We start from the raw sequence: 19,095 nt of genomic DNA on the forward strand, positions 1-19,095 counted from the left end.
CAGTGTGCCAGGTGGGAGTGAAGTCGCTGAGGGTGGGATAGGCACCAGCCCCAGGAGCCTGGAATAGCAGCCGGGCGTGGGCTCCAGCCCTGCCCCGCCCAGCTCGACCCCTCAGCTCACCCAGGGCGCTGCCAAGGCTGCCGGGCCTAAGCCACCGAGGTGGGCACAGAGGCCTCCTCAGCCTGCAGGCCCAGGGGTCAGGCAAGGAGATCCTCAGGGCCAGCTTTGCTGGAGGAATTAAATATAGAACAGGCAGACATAGTTGCCAGGCAGAAGCAGGAGGTGCTGTGAATAGAACAGTGCTCTTTGCGGTGACAAAGCCACGAGCGAGCCTGCTATGCACGTGCCAGGGGCTTCTGGGCTGATCCTCTGACCCTCACAGTGGCCTCTGAGCTGCGTGACTTTGTTCCCACTTCACGTGTGGGGCATCTGAAGTTCAGATGAAGTCCTTTCCCCAGCGTGGTTCTGCCAGGCAGAGGAGCCCCATACAGACAGTTTAGAGCCCGGGTTTTTGCCACCATGGCGACTGCAGGTCCCCGGGGTCACCACCCCAAAAGCTCAGACCCACAAACTCCTCTTGAGTATTTCTCTGAAATGCTGAGCCTGCCAGTGCCTTGGCTCACATTTGCCCACCAGCCTGCAATGCCCTTGTACAGAGCAGGTGCTTCAGCAAGTGTCTGACAGATGACAACTGCAGAGCCTGGGCCTAGTGGGGTCAGAGCCCATAGAGGCAGCAGCACACAGGAGGCCCGAGAAGGGGCGGAGCAGGCGTCTTCCTCCACAGCTTCCTTCACAGGCTCTGCAGGAGGCTCTGGAATGCCACTATGGGAGCCGGTCTGGCACAGGGACAGAGGCCGGGTGTGCACTGCTACCTGCTGCCCTGAGCTTCCCACCCAGCCCAAGGTGTGCCAACTCTTGTGAGCCCTGAGTGGCTGGTTCTAGTTCAAGGGCTCTGAGCTGGCTCAGCCCCAAACCAGGGCCTCTTTCTGGGCCTCACTGAAGGATGCCCATGAGTCAGCACTGAGATGTGGCCGGAGCAACAGGAAGGGCAGGGTGTGGAATGGGGAGCCGAGGATTGGGCGGGGGGCGGCGGTCTGGGCCAATGCCTGGAAGAACCCGCATCCTTGCAGCCTCCATCCGCTGCAAGATCTTTGCCCTGCAGATCTTTCCAGAAGAGTTCTGTCACGACCACTCCACAGGTGATGGCAGATAGATTCCACGAGGCTTGAATGGGTCGTAAACCTGCGGGACTCCGGCCTGACCTGCCATGTTCCCTCACCCAGGCATGACCGCTGAGAACCACATCACACACCTGTAGCCCTGATGCTAGCCTGAAGGAAGGCTAAGGAGGTAGGCAAGGGAGCAGGGGACAGACCTTCAACGCCCACTTCTTGATTGTGTAACAATACTTGATTAAAATGAAGTCACACAGCGCATCTTTTATTAGACATTATTTTAATACCATATCAAAACACCTTGACTAATGAAGAAAGCCTTTTCCCCCAGCTTTGAACGTATTTTTAAACATTTTATAAGGTTTTTTTTTTTGTATTTTAAAATATAAATACAGAAACCTATCTTGCAGGGGCTGATGCCACATGTGAACATCAATGGCTAGAATGTTCTCAAACAGAATGCCTGAAAACAGGGGCAGCTGTACATATCCCTTTAATAAGTCTTTTGTTTGTCTAGGTTTTCTGGAAAAAAAAATCCACAAGGGTCTAAGAAAAACGTTCAGGCATTTTTGCAGGACACTTGTGATTGTTAAATCCTCTGAACTGACCAGAACCAGGAAGGAAGAGGGGAGGAGAAATGGAAAGGATGGGGGGAGAAGGTCCTCAGTGGGTTGGTTTTTGGCAATGAAGTCAAGATATCAGGGTCCCAAGGGGAGAAGAGTGCAAAACCAAGCCAGAAAATTGGGGAAAAAAACCAAACGAACAACAACAACAAAAAAAACCAAGGCAGAGCGGTTGATGGAGAGACCGCCGGGTGCCGGGCACAGGAGGGCTGTGAGCTCTGCTCTGCGAGTGGCGAGAACCCGGCTCTGTTCGTTTTGTCACTGAGTGGGTTCTGGCCGGGCAGCAGACGGCAATCTGTAAACATCACGAGGGAAAACACCAGTCGACACTAGACATTTTTTATAATTTTTTTTTTTTTTTTTTTTGTAAACACTTTAGAGACAGACCCACAACGCCTTGCAAAGGTGAAAAAGAAAATGCCCTTTCCCTCCTGAGATGAGGATGAGGGGAAGGATATTGGGTGATTCTTTCTTCTCTCAAACTCGCTCTCATTCAATCTGGTGTCCTCAGGGAGAAAGGGAGAACCATTCTCTGGAAGTCAGTGCAGGAGGGGTGCCCTGTTCCCACTGGTGTCCCCAGCTCAGCTCTGCCCCAGGGTCCGAAGCCTCCTCTCAGGAACGGGGGCCTGGCTGTCCCTGTGGGGACCGTAAGATGTAAGTCGTGCTCCATCGGGCCCGAGGCCAGCCGCGTGCATCCCGCTGAGGCCGGGCAGGGGCACCTGTGGTTCCGGTCTGGGGGCCCCGAAGCCAAACATCATGCCAGGAATTTGGACTTGCAGCCAGCACCAGGCTCCATTCCCTCTGCCTCACTCTTCCCCTCGCTTTTTCTTCACCCCACGTCCTCAGTTTTTGAGGTGAAGGTAAAAAGAGCAAATGTCCCTGAATAGTTTGACATCATCAGCTGTTCTGGGAGTTTACTTGGAATAAATAAAATAAACCTAACAAAGAACAAAAGAAAACAAAAAACGAGAGAAAGAGGGAGAGGGGGAGAGAGAGAGAGAGCACAAAAGAGGCCCCCAAACCCTTGGATTCACGTGACATGGGGTGGGTTTTGGTTTCTCTGGGGGTCTGGTTTGTTTGGCAGAAAACAGAAAAGTGCCAGCCCAGAACTCGGGAGTGACAGGTAGGATGGGGCAGGAGAGGATGGTCAGCAGTAAAGCGGGGTGCCTGGGGGAGAAACTGGGGTCGGATGACAGTGACAGGGGAGCACATGTGCACATCTCGGGAGGAAGCTGGTTGTGCTCGTCTGCTGTGCCAACAGAGACTTGGGTGGCGGGGCCCCAGGTCTGGCCTGGAGGCCTCAGATTCATCTGGAAGGGGGTGAAGGCGGTGGGTGCAGGCGGGAAGAACCAGCCAAGAGATGGCTGCTGACAAGCGCTGCAGGGCACGAGGCGCCGTCCCACACTCGGTCTTGTCCAATGAGTGTGCTGTTCACGCGGGGACGCGAGATTATCCCGTCCCCAAAGAAGCAGCAGAGACACCCACACCACTGAGGGGCGAGGACCTGCCCCGGACACCCAGCGAGCACGAGGCACAGCTGGGGTGCAAAGCAGCATCCTGTCCCGGGGCTTGTGCTGCTTCTTCTGCCCAGCACTTTCCAAGGGACCTTTCTGAACCTTCCTCGGGGAGATTCGCCCTAGACACGGGGAACACGAGGGTCCTTCCCCCAACTCACCTTCCTCTACCCAGCAGGTTCTTCCTCGCAACGTGCGAGTCTGGACTCTCACCCTTCCCAGGAACCCTCCCCACCCCACGGAACCCCTGCTGCTGAGATGCTCCCCTCTCCCCAGACCCCTCTTGGCCGGGGGAGGCGGGGCGCGGGTGCCGTGAGGGCAGCTCAGCCCCCCTCCCCGCCTCCAGGCCCCAGAGCGACGCGACCCCAACCACGGGCTCACCTTTGAGAGGAGTCAGCAAGCGAGCCCAGCAGGGTCAGTCCGCGGGGTGTTCTGGACAAGATCTGTTCACTTCAAACCACGAGTCTATGCAACTGAGGGGAGACGGCAAGGGAGACACATCACCGGCTGGCCAGGGCGCTCCCTGGGGGCTAGCTCCAAGGGTCGGGTCTCTGGGCAGGGGATGCCTGACGCTCACCTGCGGGGACCCCACATACCCACTGTCCGCTAGCAGAAGAAAGGAGGACACCCAGGGGGGTCCTGGCACAGCCGGAGTCCCGGTGCAGTGCGTATGGGCTTGGGGTGGACCTAGGCGCTGCAGGATGCAGGGAGTGTGGCCTCGAGAGGAACAAGGCCTCAGGGGCATGGAGCCCAGGAGGACGGCAACAGCTACTGGTCAGAGGGTGAGAGTGGGGGGCTGCACAGGGCAGCCAGTCAACTATTTCCAAGGCTTAAAGGGCAAAGAAGTGGGAACAAAGCCCTGGCAGGCTGGTCATTGCCCTGAGCAAGCCCTCTCCTGAGTCACAGGAGCAGCCTGAGGCTCCCTCCCTGGTCTCCCTCTCAGGAGACCCCAAAGCTCTACCTGGCTTGGCTGGCTGTGGTGGGCAGCCAGCATCTAGCCCTCCTTCCTGGAGAAGGTGGGCCAGGGGAGAACTGGCCCTGTGGCTTAGTGACATTGCTCAGGAGAGCCAGACAAGAGGCTAGCAGGGAAATCCTGGTCTCTAGTGTTTACAGAAAGCACTGTCTGAACAGAGAGGGAACAGAAATTGGCCCAAGACAGCTTTCTGTAAAACATCTGGGTATTTTCAAAACAGGAACCAGACAGATCATTTGCATAAGTCTCTCCCAGAGCTAAAGATTCCCTTCTTCTGGCTCTGGTCAATGCTTCCCTGGGACACTGGAGCCCTGGGTGCTGCGCCCAGGCCAAGACCCCCTCCCCTTAGGCCTCACTTGTGCCTTTCTGACACCAGCCACATCCATGTGATGCCCCGTGGCCAGTGGCCCTGTGAGTCAGGCTTTGGAAAAGCCTGTGTGTCAGGAAGCAGCTCTGGGGCTCCAGGGACCGAGAACAGGTGGAGGCCACGGGCAGCACAGAGCGTCCTCCCGTCCTGGGTAAGGAGGTGTCTTCTTTCCAGTTGGAAACAAGAATGAGGCTCATGCTGGAGCCTGAAGGCGAATCTCAGCCCTGCTAATTATAGCGGCTCGCAGCACCCGGGCCCATAGGCAGTGGCTATTCCTGCCTGCTGGGCCTCTGGGGAGGAGGGGCGGGGCCGGGGCAGCCAGCACACCCCTCCGTGCTGACCACCCACCCCCACCAGACCAGGGTCTGCACACTGGAGCAGAGGGGCTCACAGAGATGGACGGGGACTCAACCTTCCAGGGGGCAGGGGCTCCACAGGCCTCCCCGTCGGCCCCGCCACCCAGGCTCTGCGCTCAGCACGTCCAGAACTCCCCACCTGCTGACCTCTGCCTCGACTCCACTCAGAGTACTGGGGGACGGGGTGGCTAGTGACAGTCTGCCCTTCTCTCCCCCCACCCACAGGGAAGGAGCCCTCTGGGGTCTGGGGTGCAGCTAAGCTGGCCCTGCCGGCCCTCTCGTACCTTTTGTGATAAATGCACAGGCAGGGCAGCCTGGCTATCGTGTCCCCCTGAAGCAGCTCCTCCAGGCAGATCACACACTCACCCGCATCTTTAGTCAGCACGTCATCTGCAAAGGGGGGACAGGGGAGAGCAGGGGGTCAGTCACCAGCAGGCAGGGGTCTAGGAGCTGCTTGGGACTGCATGGGTCACCTGAGTCAGCGAAAGCCCAAGAGGGACCTTGACGTGAAGGTCCTCACTGTGGACACAAGACATGCAAACCACACGCTAACTACCTGAAGACAAAATGGGATTAATCACCAAGTAAGCGGCCCAGGCGATGAAGGACGAAAAAGGCTTGGAGAGGAGACATGCAGCAGAGGCAGCACGAGACAGAATGGTTCCCTGAACAGACTTTCCCCCTAAACATACACACAGACCAGGTGCACTGGATTTCTGGTTTGGAAAAAAATGGTGATGAGGAGAGTGGTACGAGGCAAGGGTGAACGGAAGAAAGAGGTACCCCAGCAAATACGCGTACGTGTGTGTCCACGGCAGCATTATTCACAAGAGCCAAAGGTGGGAACAACCCAAATGTCCGCCAGCGGATGAATGGAGAAATGAACCGCGTGGACCCACACAACGGCGTATCCACTTAGCCAGGAAAGGGGTGAAGAGCTGACGCCTGCTGCAACGTGGATGCACCTCGAAAACATGGTGCTGAGGGGAAGGAGCCAGATGCGAAAGGCCACCTGCTGTGTGATCCCGTTTATGTGAAATGTCCAGAAGAGGCAAATCCAGAGACAAAAAGTAGGTCAGGGGCTGGGGGCAGGGGGCACTGGGGAGTGACTGCTTAATGAGTAAGGGATTTTCCTTTGTTTTTCTTGTGGTAACATGAGATCTCTTAACATGAGATCTACCCTCTTAATAAAAATGTAAGAGTACTAAGCATACTATTGTTATAGGTACCATGCTGCAGAGCAGACCTCTAGACTTATACATATTGCATAACTGAAATTTTTTTTTTTTAAAAGTCACATTATCAGCTTTTTTTTCCTCCCAAATATTTATTTATTTGGCTGCACCAGGTTTTAGTTGTGGCATGCAGGATCTAGTTCCTGAACCAGGGATCGAACCCGGTCCCCCTGCAATGGGAACGAGGAGTCTTAACCACTGGACCACCAGGGAAGTCCCATAACTGAAACTTTCTGCCAGTTGAATAGCAACTGCCTGTTTCCCTCTCCACTGTCAACCACACTTCTACTCTCTGGTTCTATGGGGTTGACTGCTTTAGATCCTTCATGTAAGTGGAAGCATGCAAGGAGTTCCTTCTGGGATGATGAAATGTTTGGAACTAGACAGAGATGGTGGTTGCACAACATTGTGAATGTCCCAAATGCTACTACACTGTACATGTGAAAATGGTTACGTGTGTGTTATACAAATTTTAACTCAGTTAAATATTTTAAAAAGACACCCCACACCCCACCAGAAAAGAATGAATGGAAGGAAGCTGCTGCCCACCACGGCCCCAAGCGAAGCCGTGACCAGAACAGCCCAAGCAGAACAGGGGGCCGAGCCAGCATCCCCTACGACATTTCTATGACATTCTGGGCACTGGCGACTCAGTGAATAAGCCACGGTCTCAGGAATCAAGAAACTCATAGTCTAGCAGGGGCGGCGGAACAAGAAGACGGAAATGAACAGCACAGGAATTCCTGGAAGTCTTACGACGCACATAGATCCAGATGTGAGAAGTACGGGAGACGCTGAATCGGGGTGGGAACTGTTCAGGGAGGGATATTCCAGGCAAAGGGGGACAGCATCTGTGCACCTGGCAAGGCAGGACGTTTGCTGTGGTAGGTGCAGAGTCCTGGGGCCACGGTGGGGTAGGTGAGACCAACTTCCTGAGGATGGACTTGTATCCTGCTGTGCTACCTGGGCTTTATCTGGGTCACTGAAGGGCCTTGGAGACGCACTGATCACATCTAGTCTCCTGAAACTACTGGAAATGACTGGAAGAGCCCACAGATGGGGAGCCCGCTATGGAGGCTAACGCTGTGGTGCAGGAGAGATGAACTCAAGGCCGGCACCAGCAATGGGGGGAGGTGGATGGCATGAATGGGGGGAGGTAGATGGCATGAATTGGGGCAGCTGGGCAAACGGGGGGCAGGGGAGGGGAGCAGACGCTTGTCAGAGCGAGAGGGAGCCAGGAGGAGGGCCAGCTTGGGAAGTAATGATGAGCTCATAGCTGGGTGGTAGGCGCTGAGCAGGCGTCTCCCCCAGGACGCACTAATGGAAACCTGCTGGAGTCCATTCGAGTCCAGATCTGGGGTTTAGAGGAGAGATGTGGGCAACAGGGGTAGATGTGGGATAAAGAGCTTAGACAAATCTAAAGAAGGCAGACGACTGAACCCAGGTGAATTCTAATATTTGAAAGGCAGGTGAAGGAGGTGAAGTCAGCAAAAGGTTACCCAGAAGTTCTCAAAACCACAGGAGAAATACCCTGAGAACAGGTTCTGGATGTAAAGAAAGCAAAGCCTGAAGCAGGGTAATTCTCCACTTATGAAAGGTTTTAATTGATCGTGAACACTGCCAATGATACACACTGAGATTTCATGTGCGTTCAGTGAGCCTCAGGATCTTACAAGCCAGGCAGGGCACACGGTGTTATTCCTGTTTTGCAAACGGGGACACTGCAGCCAGAGGATCAGACACCTTGCCGAAGTCAGAGGGCTCATGAATGGGGCAGGGACGGGGACCCTCTGTGGGGCTGCCCTCCACCACTATGGTTTCTTTGTGCCCTCTGATTACTTTAGTGGAAGGGGAAACATCTAGGGCCCATAAAATGAGGATACTTCATGGCCTAGAAGGCTACGGTGACTCAGAGCCCCCCATCAGGAACCCCAAGGAAAACAACTAAGATAGAATCAACTCAATACTTAAGTCCTTATGCACAAGAGCTGGGAGAGAAGTCACTTTCAGCTTCCAGGCCACCAGGACAGCCTGTGGTTATCTTCTCTGTTAAGATCTGCCTAACCCAAAGCCCCAAAGCCCACCTGAAAGGGCGACGTGGAGGGAAAAGCAGACAGCACACAGTCAGTCTGCCACTGGAGTGTAACCTCAGACTCCAAACATGGCAAGTGGCACATCTGTAAAAGGGTATGATCCCATTTTTATAAAAGCACTAGATACCATACACATTTAAATATTTGTGTGTGTGGAAGCACAGGAAAAAGTCTGGAGGGAAACACACACTTAAGTAGTGGTGGAGGAAAGGAGGATTAGAAGAAAAATATTTTTATATATTTTTGAATTGCTTGAACAGGCATTACTTTTATAATTAACAACCCCCAATAAAGAAACAGACGAGTGTTTTCATTTCACTCTGAAATGTATCAAAAGGATAATATGGATTGGTGGGTGGAGAGACATGTGATAGAGCAAGTACAGTATAATGTAGACTCTAGGTGGGGGGTATTTTGGTGTTCACTGCAAAACTCTCAACTTTGCTGTACGTTTGACATTTTTCATAATAAAATACTGGGAGGAAAAAACTCCAATAATGACGGGAGGAAAAACAGACCAGCTCTGAGAAGGCAGTCATACTGCAGACCTTCTTGGGCATTTATTCCCACTCTCTCTGTCCCCAGCATCTCATCTGTAAAGTGAGGATCTGGGATACAGCCCCTTTTCCATGCTTCCCTCCTCACTTATGGATGATTTCCTTGGGAGCACAGCAACATTACTGATTCCGAATCAGCGTCCCCTTCTGATGGGTAAGTCAGCTGTGAGCCCAGGGGCAAGTCAGAATTCCCTCAGTCCCAAACAGTTTTCTGCATGAGCTGTGCTCTGTCTGTCCTGTCAGGTCCAGGCTGGGATAGGGGGCGGGAGCCAGGCAAGGGGATGAGACCTGGGGCTTGCTTCTTCAGCGGGACTGGACTGGACTCTCCTCTCTTTTCTCGCTAGGTATCACTAGGGGAAGGGGAAGGAGAAGGAGGCACAAGGGCGGTTCATCTTCTCATCAAGGACTCAGACTTGAGCGCATGGAGGCTAGACGCTAGACTTTTCTTACGAACAGTCGATCGCCACCACACAACCCATTACAGAGCACCTTCGTGCACAGTGCTTAGCAGCCAGCCTGGGTCTGCAGCACGGATGGGAAGAACTAAACCGCACAGCTGCCCGCCAGGCTGGCACAGTGGGGAGCACATTTCACCAGCACCCAGAGCCCTGGCTGCAAAAGGCTGCCTGAGGGGTGCTGGGATGAAGAGGAGCCAGGGCTGGGACCCTGAGAGCGCGGGGCAGCAGGGAGTGCTCACAACCAGCGCAGTGCCCGGGGAGCACCATCTCCCCACAGCGGAAGGCAGGAGGAGCCCGAATCCAGCCACAGGCCTGAGTGGGTTGGGTAAAACTTCCCGTCCCAATCCCCGGGCTCTAGGAATCAGCAGCCCCCAGATGTCCCTGGGCGCCTAGCAGGCGAGGGGAAATGGCTGAAGCTGAAGCCTGGCTATCACCCAGATCCTACGAGACTTCCGCACTCTTGTGATGGGAGCCTGCTGTCCGCTGTCGGAGGGACCTTGCAGTCTGAAGCCGAGGGCCCCGAGCCTGGCACAAGTTAAGGCCACTCTGCAGATGGACCCAAACGCCCCTGGGCACCCAAGGTCCCAGAGGAGGGGGGCTCAACCGATGCTGGCTGATGAGAACACAGAACCAAGCTGTGCTTTCTTCCTTTTTCTTACCGCCTCTCAAGCACCCACAGCCGCCAGCTTCCCGACACCGTGTGCAAAGCCAACGGCCCTGCCCAGGGGAGAGTGCAGAAGTGTGCCTGGCCTGAGGGGTGGTGCTCATGGTGCCAATGCCTGGCCCTCTAGCCAGCCCAGAGTGGCAGGCAATGCTCTCTGTGACAGCGCTGTGGTGGGAAGTGATGGCACACTTCTGCCCCCTCCCTGACAGCTGCTGTTTATCTGAGAAAAGTGATCGAGGAGGAGGAGAAAAAGGAGCCCTCACTTCTTTGGGGCCAGCTGTATGCCACAAATGTCGCACACACATCTCAGTGAATCCTAAAGACCCTGGGGGGGTCTGTGCTTCAGCTCAGGCAGCTGGTAAGTGGCCATGACTCCCACGCCAAGTTCCTTCCACTTGGCCACCCTGCCTCCTTTCCTTAGAAGACCAGGCAGTAGAGTCTCTTCCTTGCGGCTGGAAACCACCACCCGTCTCACAGACAGCTTCAGATCTTTCTCTTTGTGAACGTGGTGCAGGAACCTGGGCGCTCAGCATGAACAGGCCAGGCTGAGGGAGCTGCACTGCTGCCCTGCAGAGAGCACAGGCTCGACGTCCCCCGAGGGGACCCGCAGAGCTGCCGGCGGCATGGAGGGAAGGCTGGTGCGGTGCAGCTGAGCGGGGCCGCACAGAGCCCACTGCCACTTGCTGCTTGATGGCAGTCACGGTCCTGGGAGGAAGGAAGGTGGGCGCCAGAGAGAGAACCCCCAGCAAATGACTCAGAAACAAAGGCTCCACCGCCGGCCTCATTTCCCGCCTAGGTGTGGAAGAGCCCAGGCTGGTAGACCCTTCGGCACGCGCAGAGCTGCTGGCCCAGCTTCCTGGGGGACAGGAAGGGGCAGTGCCACCACCGCCAGGCGTCGCCAGCTCCCTTCTTGGGAAATCTCCAGGCAAAGGGGAGACTTTGAGTAGAGAGCTCCCCTACCAGCAGTGGCGTCTCCACCCCATCCCACAGACTGTGAGGCACGACCCAACTGTCCTGGATCCAACTGTTCTGACGAGGTGGGCTGCGATCACGAAAGGCAGAGCGGGGAGCCCTCAGGCCCGCAGGGCTTCATGTTTACAGAGGCTGCCCTGTGACCCCATTCAGTCCCCTCTCCTCCGGTCTCCCTCCCAGCCACTCCTCATTCACCCAGCGGCCTGCCGGGAGTTCTCCTCCTCCCTTCCCTCCGGACAGACACCTCGCAGCCAGACTCAGCCGCTGCTGGGCATCGAACAATAGCTCCTGGCAGTGCCCCACCGGGCTGGGCAAACTCCCCGGCCGGAACCTGGCTCCCCAAGGCCCAAGAAAAGGCACTTCCATCCCAACCACAGGACCCCTGAGAGCAGAGACACAGGCCAAACAAGCACTATTTACACAGGTCTGCTGGCTGGGGGTAAACTAGCAGGAGGCATTCCTGCTTTGGGGGGAGCCAGATTCCCTTTCCTTTAAAGAAACCTTGTGTGACATTTATCATTTCAAGAGCCCTGAAGTTGGGGGCAACGACTTTCAGTAGAGAGGAGGGATGGATGGTCAGGACCTAAGAAGCAGGGCATGGCTCTGCGTCCCAGAAGAAAGCAAGGGGGAGAGGAACTTTTGAAGCTGCTTTGACAGCCATCAAGCTCTCTTAATACTGCTGGCAAATGGACCTGCCACACGCCAGACTCTCCCAGAGCCAAGGACCCCTGGCTGGTCCTGGAACCAGGGTCTCCTCGGCTTTCAATGGACAATCAGTCATCTGTCACGACCCCCCTCCACTCCAGTACTTTGACTCTCTTCTGTTCATAGCAGAATCAGGCCCCTCATCTCGAGGCTCGTTTTGCTGGCTGACCAGTATGATGGTCAAAATCTGAGTGCATGTTCTTGAGGATGCAAGTTCCCCCAGTCTCAGAACCACAAACAGATATTGGAAAGGAAGAGAAATTACAAGGCCCAATCAAGCTGACCACATTTACCTGCAGAAAGGGGTCCCCCCAACTCTGTCCTCATCTTTGAGAGGTCCTGGGTTCAGAGCTGCCCACTGAAGAGAACGGAGGATAGAAGATTCTGTGCTCTGCGGTGCAGCTCCCTTCCCTACCCCTCCGAATGGGTCACCAGGACTCACAAACCAGGTGCCTGCTGGGAAGCACCAGTTACTGGTCTTCACATTTCTCTTGAGCACTGGGTCAACCAGTTAAACTAGTCTTGCCTTTCCAAAACTGGCTTTTTTTTTTTTTTTTAAATCTGGCAGGCGGCTACTGGAGGCCTTCCAACCCACGGCTCAGGCCAACCCTCATAATAAGAAAAATACTACTTTCTATCTGCCTCATTTAGGAGGTTTCTACTTTTTTTCCCCCCTTTGGTGGTTAATTAAATTTCATCTTATATAACCGCTATAAATTTCCTAAAAATTTCCCCAATTGGTGCCAGCAGCTACAGGAAGGGTGTGTGTGTGTGTGTGTGTGTGTGTGTGTGTGTGTGTATATGGGAGTCACCAGGAATTCCAGTGAATCTTCACAAGAATATAGCACTTCTTAATCCACTAAGAAAGTCTCAGATTCTCCCCTTTCCAGGAAGATTCTGGGAGTTCTACACCTCACAAACGCTTTAAGTCTCTTCACTTTTTTCTTTTTTGGTAGAAAAGATAAAGTGAAGCTGGGGAGGTCAGGATGATAAGAAATCACTGGTAAAATATGTTACTGGCAAAACCAAAATAAATACCTAGACCTGGGATTTTGGCCTAAGGCCCCGAAAGGCCCATGCCTTCCTTATCTGAACTAAAACAGGCCCTAGACCAGCCCGGAGACTCACACTCCATATACAAACCCCAAGTGACAAATGCCTTTCTCTTATCTGGAAGGGTTAGGTGTCTTTAGAAAAGACAAAGACTGAATGTGAGGAATCCAGCCATGATGGAGGGGCCAGGCCACTGTTTCTGAAGCACTTTCCTCGCCTTAAGACAAATTCCACTGATGGGACCAGGAACAACCTGCCTTTCTTTGCCTCAGGTGGTAAAGGACTGGCTTTTGCAAAAGAGATCTTCCAGTTTAAAGCTTATAATTTACACGCACACTCACACTCTCTCACACACACACACGCCCCACCCCCGCAAAGAGGTGGCTTTTCAATAAGAGGAAGGAAAAAGTGGGAAGAGACCAAGAACAGCCACGGTTATGCCTCAGACTGGTTGACCAACCTCTGCTTCCTCTAAGGAGACTCTGACTCTGAGCGTGGCTTCTGCAGGTGACCTGTGCTCGGGCTGGGCTGTCAGGCCTGCTCTCCAGGGCTGCCTCTCTTTGGAGGCAAAGAGGAAAGGCAAGGAGGACACCTATGGCAGCACTGGCACGTATGTGCTCACATGGAAGAGGCGCTGCAGGTATCCCGGGCAGTTCCCCAGGAGAGAAGCCCATGCCCTCACCTCCCCCACTGTCCAAGCTGGGCATGTGAGTCCTCCTTACAGAGTGGCCCCAAGAGCGCTCTGCCCTCCACAGCTGCCCTGCAAAGTTCTCCCTCATGACGCCAAGAGCCCAGGCCTGTCGGGTGAGCCCACTCTGAGACTGCTTTGTGTTCTCATGACAGCAAGGCAGTGTCCACAGAGAACTCTGCCCAGCGCCCCACGGGACAAAAAGCAGCCTTCACGGGGGTGCTGCGCACGTGGGAAATAAGTGAACACGGTTTCTGAGGCCACGGCGGGGGAGGGCTGTCAGCCTCTGGGGAAGACTCCTCTCGCTCCCTGGTCCCAGGCAGAGACAAGGAACAAAGTGGAGCTGAGCATCCTCGACGAGCCTGACGGGGAGCCCAGAGCTCAAGGGACAAGACTCAGAGACTCAGCATCAGTCAGTCCCCAGGTACGGGAGAGGCTGTCCCCTGGGGAGAACGGGGGCTCCCTGGACAACCAGGGAGGAGAGGAAAGGGAAGGACACCTGGGCTCAGAGATGGCAAAGGTCACCAGACCATGTGTATCTGAGACAAAGGGTAACCGGCCAGCCGGCCCACGTCCAGAATCTGTTGGCGGTGCAAGAAAAGAGATAAGAGAATAGCAGGACGTGTCTTCAGGAGAATCAAGTGGATCAGATTCGTCAGATTAATTTTGCAGGAACAATCTGGAATTATCTGGCCTACACAGGTGGGTCTGAGGAGGCAGGAGCCCAAGGAAGGTCTGTAAAGAGAGTCGACCTGGGAAACTTTCATGGACAGGATGGGGGTCAGGTGATGCGGGTCCACCTCCTGCCCGGTCCTGGGGCCCTGAGAAATCTCAGCGCTGTCTTCCTAAGCATCGCCGTGACTCTAACCTACAAGGCAGGCCAGGGTTGGGGTCAGGTCGGGCGCACCCCTCTCAGATCCAGTGCCCATTCTCGTAGAAGACACAGTTCTCTGAGGAACATGGTTTGAAGACCAAACTAAGCACGTAAGGATGGAAAGCCCAAGAGTCACTGGCAGCACAGGGTGCAAGGAACTCAAGAGCAGTCAGTCCACTTCAGAAAAGGATGAAAAGAACCCCAGGGACGGCCTTGCATCTCTCGGGGCGGCTGTAACTTCCTGAGCGCTGACCACGTGTCAGGCTCCGGACTGAAAGCTTTTATGTGTAATATCTCACTTTATTCTGACAAAAATCCTATGAACCCTGTACTGAAATCCCCATTTTAGGGACCAGAAAACCAAGGCTCTGCAAACTGAGCACTTGTTCAAGACCGCACAGCCAGTAAGGAAGTGGCCAAGGCAGGCTCTGCACCCAGAACAGCTAGGCTCCAAGCCTTCCCCAAAGTAAACCAGGCAGGTGCTGACCCTCGTTCTGTCCACAGAGACGCCGTGGCGGGGGGGTTTCACTGAGTCCCCCGTTGTACTCACTGCTCAGCCCCGCGGCCACCTCCAAGGCAGGAAGCAGCACAGCCTCGGGGCAGCGATGAGGTGGCAGGTCAGCATTCTCAATCCCCAAAGGTGTCCACAAATCACACCCGCTCTACCGTGGAGAGTCAGGCTGAAGCACTGTGTGCAAGGCACAGCCCAGACTCCCTTCCCCACAGAGGGCTGGCGCTCCTGTTGGGCCCTCTGCTGTCAGCTGTGTGACCAAGGCCTGTCTCCCGACCAGAGATGCAAGGAACTAAGTGGGTGGAAGAAAGGGCAGGGCTAATTGGCCACCCAAGGGACTTCCAGACCCCACCCCTGTGCCATCCTCCCTGCTCCACTCCTCTTGCCGGAAGGCGGGGTGAACATGCTGCCCAGAGCCAGGGAGGCTGGAAAGACCCTTGCTCAGAGCTCCCCCCACACCTCCCGCCCCAGCCAAGCTCTTACCGTTGTAGGAGAGGCGAGGTTTGCTCAGACACATTATAAAGTGCATTTCCATCTCATCGGAAGCCACAGACTTGGAGCAAATGGGGCACTTGAAACCTGAAAAAGAGGAAATAGAATGAAATGTTTTTTTCCAAACCAAACATATCCATCATAAATGTGGAAACTCTTAGGTGACTCTGTCCATTGTGGGGTCAGGGTCAAAATGGCGAATTACAGTCTAGATACATCCTACAGCTGACTTCTTCATTAAAGGCAGGCAACATTTTGTTTTCTGATTACAGCCTCCAATTCCCATTTTTTCACTGGGGCTCACCCTTGTCATGCCCCTTGCTGAAGTTTATCAGAAGTCACTGACAGCTGATTTGAGTTTTATTTTCTTTTATACCCTTTCCCAAGGGGGTCCAGTGGGCAATGGGGACAGGGAGGCATCGATCTAATCAAGGCAACCAAATAATCTGTCTTTGAATAATAAGAGTTTAATTTAACACCCTTCCGCCTCCCAGCCCTCAAACCACTTGGCTGGATCACCTGTGGAAGGAATCCCTAGAGTCCTGGGCACCTCCATCCCTCATCCAGAGCCACCTTTCCTCCCGTGGCTCAGGCAGCTGTCCTCCGAAAGTGTGCGAGCCACAGAGTGGCCCTCCAGAGCACTCCCAAATGCCACACATGCCTTGGCCATATGCCACCAAGAGTAACAGCTGTTTCACAATGATAGGCGACAGACCCTGCTGTTTTATTCCCGAGGAAGTTTGCTTATACACCCAGGGAGTGTCATCGGAACTGTATCAGTATTGGAGACTTTGGTTGAGAATCTTCTGAGCTGAACTCCATTAAGTAAACCTAGTCCTTTGATCTATTTTTTAATAAATTATTTTTTGATCTATTTTTATAGATAAATACAGATCCACTATTGTCAATTTCCCCCATTTTACTTTTATTAAAATTGCTTTCAAATGGGGAATTGCCTGGCGGTCCAGTGGTTAGGACTGTGTGCTTTCAATGCCAAAGGCCTGGGTTTGACCCCTGCTCGGGGAACTAAGATCCCACAAGCCGCACGTTGCAGCCAAAAAATAAAAAATAAAATAAAAATTACTGGACTTCCCTGGTGGCACAGTGGTTAAGAATCCGCCTGCCAATGCAGGGGACACGGGTTCGAGTCCTGGTCCGGGAAGATCCCACATGCTGCGGAGCAACTAAGCCCGTGCGCCACAGCTACTGAGCCTGCGCTCTAGAGCCCGCAAGCCACAACTACTGAGCCCGCGTGCCACAACTACTGAAGCCTGTGCGCCTAGAGCCCGTGCGCCTAGAGCCCGTGCTCCGCAACAAGAGAAGCCACTGCAATGAGAAGCCTGCGCACCACAACGAAGAGTAGCCCCTGCTCGCCACAACTAGAGAAAGCCCGCGCGCAGCAACGAAGACCCAACGCAGCCAAAAATAAATTAAAAAAAAATAAAAATAAAAATTACTTTCAAATGGATTACTTCTTTTCCATTCTACCAGAAAGATTGAAAAGTTATCTATTTATTTGTCCACATCAAATTTTAAACATCACAGCTGCTCCCTTTTGTGACCATAATCCCTACTTTCTCAGTCTGGAATTCCTAGGTCAAATACAGCACACCAGAATATTGTTGTGAAGATCAGACTTTTCTGTTAATTTGCAGTCAAAATGTCCCACGCACAGTTTCACTGGATGCTGGTAATATCTATCAGCAATATTTACTGTTCATGAGGCGAGGGTTCATGTTGACTGTTAGCTGCTCCAGGAGAAGAGGAGTTCACACCTTCACCAGTGTCCTTCCCGAGGGGAGTCGCTCATTCTGTATGGAAAGCCCTCTACTCTGGCAGCTGGTGGTGCTGAGACAGGAAGCAAGCTGGCTCCCACGTGTCTGTGTAGGGCACAAGCACTTTGCTTGAAGCCTTCTCCAAACCCTCCTCTCTTCAGTGACAATGCTCTGAGCTACAGGACCAGACAGAAAATCCACAGTCCGGTTCACTCCAGGCAATGTGGACCTCAGACTCCGTGGCACTGTTCCCATTCCTCCAACCCCTTTCCTCAAAGAGCTTTAGCATCTAAGTGTCTTGGCTAAAAATTCTTGGAAGTGCTACCATCCCAAGGACTCTGGCCAAGCTTTGAGAAAGGGCTGTATTTTCTGATCTCTGGATGCTTATGAATCCATTAATGACAAAACCAGAAGACAGAAAAGAAACGTGATGGGGGAGGGTCCATCCCCAGTTTCCTGGCACAGGTGAGTAATGAACTCGAGTCTCATAGAATGAGGATGCTCTTCACATCTAACCCAAGTCCCTCTGTACCCTTGAATCTACCCTCATGCCTGTGCCCTGCAAATAAACCAATACTTAAATAACATTCCATAGAATGACCAGCCATTGGGAGATTTGTTCACCCTTTTTTCTGACTCAAAAGACCAAGGTTGGGTCTTCCCTGGCGGTCCAGTGGTTAAGACTCCGCGCTTCCAATGCAAGGGGCACGGGTTCGATCCCTGGTCGGGGAACTGAGATCCCAACATGCTGCGCGGTGCGGCCAAAAAAATAAAAATAAAAAATTTATTTAAAAAATATTTTAAAAAGACCAAGGTTTTGCAACACTTTGACTACAGGATGCTTCCACTTTAAACGTGCTAAGTTAGTACCCTGTCTGCGGGCTGAGGGCTCAGGGCTGCGGGCAGGCCAGGATGGACGTGCTCCTGACAGGTCCTCTAACACTATGTCCTGATGCAGCCACCGGGAGGTGGTAAAGTGATTTCTTACTAAAGAAAAGCCCTTCACCTCGTACATTACTCACTTTTCTGATAACTCAGGACAGAGTCATTGTTGTTGCTACAATAGCATCATTCAAACCCTCACATCCCAATGTGACTCCTTGAGTACAGGAGAGGGGTCGAGTTACGGCTACGGCGCTGGGAAGAAGACCACCCCACAAGAAGGTCTAGGAAGGAATGTCACCCGATGTTTACGTCCTAGGAAAAAACAAGTTGAGACTCACAGGTTTAGACCAATCCTCTCACTGTACAGATAAAGAAAGAGACCCCAGTGAGGCCATCAGTCAAACAACTTAGGGGTGGAGCTGAGACCAGAATCAGATTTCTTAGCTCCCAATCTAAAGTCCTTGCCATTAGGGAAGAAAAAGCTGACCACAGGTGTGATATTGTGATTTATAGTCAGAAGTATATATTTGGTCTTTGTCCCGTTTCTGGCATAGAGCTCCTAAAACCCTTGGAATTCCTAAGACCAATTATATTTGGTTTTCTGTCATCACTTCCTGAAATAGCTCCAGAGCCAAAGGTGAAAGGAGGAAAAGGAGTGTCTTGTTATTCATAACCAGCCCCTTTCAACCACACCAGAGTTTATGTTAATGAGGTGACCTTTGGAAAGCCCTAGTTAACCTAAGGATGGGGGCTGGTTGCCAAGGGAACCAACCATGTGATTAGAGGCCTGGAACTTTCAGCCCCACCCTCGACCTGGAGGTTGGATCAATCACCAATGGCCAATGATCTAATCAATCATGCCTATGTAATGAAGCCCCCATAAAACTCCAAAAGGACAGGGTCTGGAGAGCTCCCGGGCTGGTGCACACATGGAGATTTGAGGAGAGTGGTGTGCCTGGAGACAGTGCTGGCCCTGTGCCCTTTCCCCACACCTTGCCCTGTGCTTCTCTCCCCTTGGGCTGTTCCTGAGTTACATCCTTTTATAATAAACCATTGATCTGGTAAGTAAAATGTTTCTCTGAGTTCTGGGAGCCACTCTAGCATATTAAACAAATGTGGGGGGGG

General features: G+C 53.2%; 1 protein-coding gene across 3 annotated transcripts in view; it reads right to left on the reverse strand.

Annotated features, from left to right (window-relative positions):
- Positions 1–1,563: 1,563 nt before the first annotated feature.
- Positions 1,564–19,095, reverse strand: part of ZNRF1 (zinc and ring finger 1) — a 96,573-nt gene continuing 79,041 nt past the window's right edge. Inside the window, exons 2-6 of one of the 3 annotated variants that reach the window (XR_009697826.1) lie at positions 15,302–15,397; positions 5,293–5,398; positions 3,694–3,785; positions 2,518–2,677; positions 2,129–2,434 (exon numbers count right to left, since the gene is read on the reverse strand). Coding sequence is in view for 2 of the 3 variants with exons in the window: in XM_061172773.1 (XP_061028756.1) it covers positions 3,728–3,785; positions 5,293–5,398; positions 15,302–15,397 (260 nt within the window). In the remaining variant the exon portion in view is untranslated. Of the gene's footprint in view, positions 2,094–2,128; positions 2,435–2,517; positions 2,678–3,693; positions 3,786–5,292; positions 5,399–15,301; positions 15,398–19,095 lie in introns of those variants that run through there. The other 2 variants (XM_061172773.1, XM_061172772.1) reach the window with 2 other exon arrangements.

Source organism: Eubalaena glacialis, chromosome 18 (genome assembly GCF_028564815.1).
Source record: "Eubalaena glacialis isolate mEubGla1 chromosome 18, mEubGla1.1.hap2.+ XY, whole genome shotgun sequence".
NCBI lineage: Eukaryota > Metazoa > Chordata > Mammalia > Artiodactyla > Balaenidae > Eubalaena > Eubalaena glacialis.